This window comes from Penaeus monodon, chromosome 24 (genome assembly GCF_015228065.2).
Source record: "Penaeus monodon isolate SGIC_2016 chromosome 24, NSTDA_Pmon_1, whole genome shotgun sequence".
Taxonomy (NCBI): Eukaryota; Metazoa; Arthropoda; class Malacostraca; order Decapoda; family Penaeidae; genus Penaeus; species Penaeus monodon.
In genome coordinates, this window is record NC_051409.1 from 11,239,347 (window position 1) to 11,240,737 (window position 1,391).

The following is a 1,391-nucleotide window of genomic DNA, read 5'->3' on the forward strand; positions in this document are numbered from 1 at the left end:
AATAGTATCGTTTGTTGCGTCATCCATGTTTGTGTTCCCGTTTTCTGTGGCTTTAATTAATATATAAGAAACTGGCAACTTTCTCGGTGTTAAGGTTTTGTTTTTCATAATTCGTTTTACAAGAACTCTGTTATGTGGACCTGCAGGAAATATGAGATCAGCCATTGTTTTATAAAATTATCCCCTATCTCAACTAAAATCAATAAACACTACGCTGAGAGTAATATAAAGAGCTTTACCTGAAACGAAAAGTTGCCATTTCTCGCCACCGACTGCTATAAATACAGCCAAACCCACTAGTAGCCGCTCACTCTTCCCGTTAACGTCCTGCTGTCTTTTATTTATCGACCCCGCCTTGTGCAAGCGTTCAAATTGGCGTGCTTAACAGTGTAGTACTTGCAGAATAGCTGTCTTGTGTTGTGGTCACATTAATGGTTTACCATGGTGGTTACTACTAAGACTGAAGATGTGCACATTTCGATTCGCGTAAACGGAATCGATTACACAGACTACTCCGATACTCGCGTCAGGTGAGACATTGCAGCACCGTTGCTTTGATCTTGTGTATAAAGCATTGTGATAAAGCCCATCGGAAAGGGACATAAGTGACCATACAACTCTGAAAGACTAATAGAAGTAAGCTATTCCATCTATGAAAAGTGAGACTTCAAAGGGACGTAGACCCTTGGTCGTGCGCTCAGACAAGATGGCAATCGTGGATGCTATTACAACGGTAAGCGAATATACATTTACGGCTTTTCTGTCTCTTTAATCTTTCAGTATTTTCCTTCTTTCGTATTAGTTGCACGGCAAAGTATGTGAAAATACTACTGCCTCGTAATGTCCTTCATACATATTCCCTCTGACGTCCTTGAGATAAAGTAGCCATCATTGATTGTGAAAGTAACCTTCGCAATATAGTAGTGCACCAGCTTCTGCATGGACTTTGCAGGAAGCTTCCGAATATCCAAATTAACACACGCACGCACGCGTTAAACGCGAGTAGGAACAGCTTACATGCGTGACCTTGACATTTATCACACGTTATCCTCCTCCCCAGCATAATATTGGTCAAATTAGACATTGACCAGCTGCCATTATGTTCTCGATGTTCCACTTCACAAATATGTAATGCTTACATCTTCATTATATCCATGTTTTTGCTGTTTTAACACTAATGAGGATAACCAATTGTAAAAGTTGGTTTTAGGTTTATTGCAAAGTGTGATTAATGCCATGTCTTTAGCAATGTGGTAGCGGTGACAATATTATACTCTGTATTATTTTATTGGTATTATTGAGTTACTTAAGTTGTTATGCCGGTACTGATGATTGTGAATGTTCCTAATAAAATGACGGTTATCATTGTAATGAGCTTTAATCTTATGCTG

General features: G+C 39.1%; 1 protein-coding gene across 1 annotated transcript in view; it reads left to right on the top strand.

Moving 5' to 3' along the window:
- Window positions 1–296: 296 nt before the first annotated feature.
- Window positions 297–1,391, top strand: part of LOC119588567 (mitochondrial glycine transporter A-like) — a gene marked incomplete in the record, with an annotated part of 18,729 nt that continues 17,634 nt past the window's right edge. Inside the window, 1 exon segment of the mRNA XM_037937206.1 lies at window positions 297–733. Within this exon segment, the coding sequence (XP_037793134.1) occupies window positions 653–733 (81 nt within the window).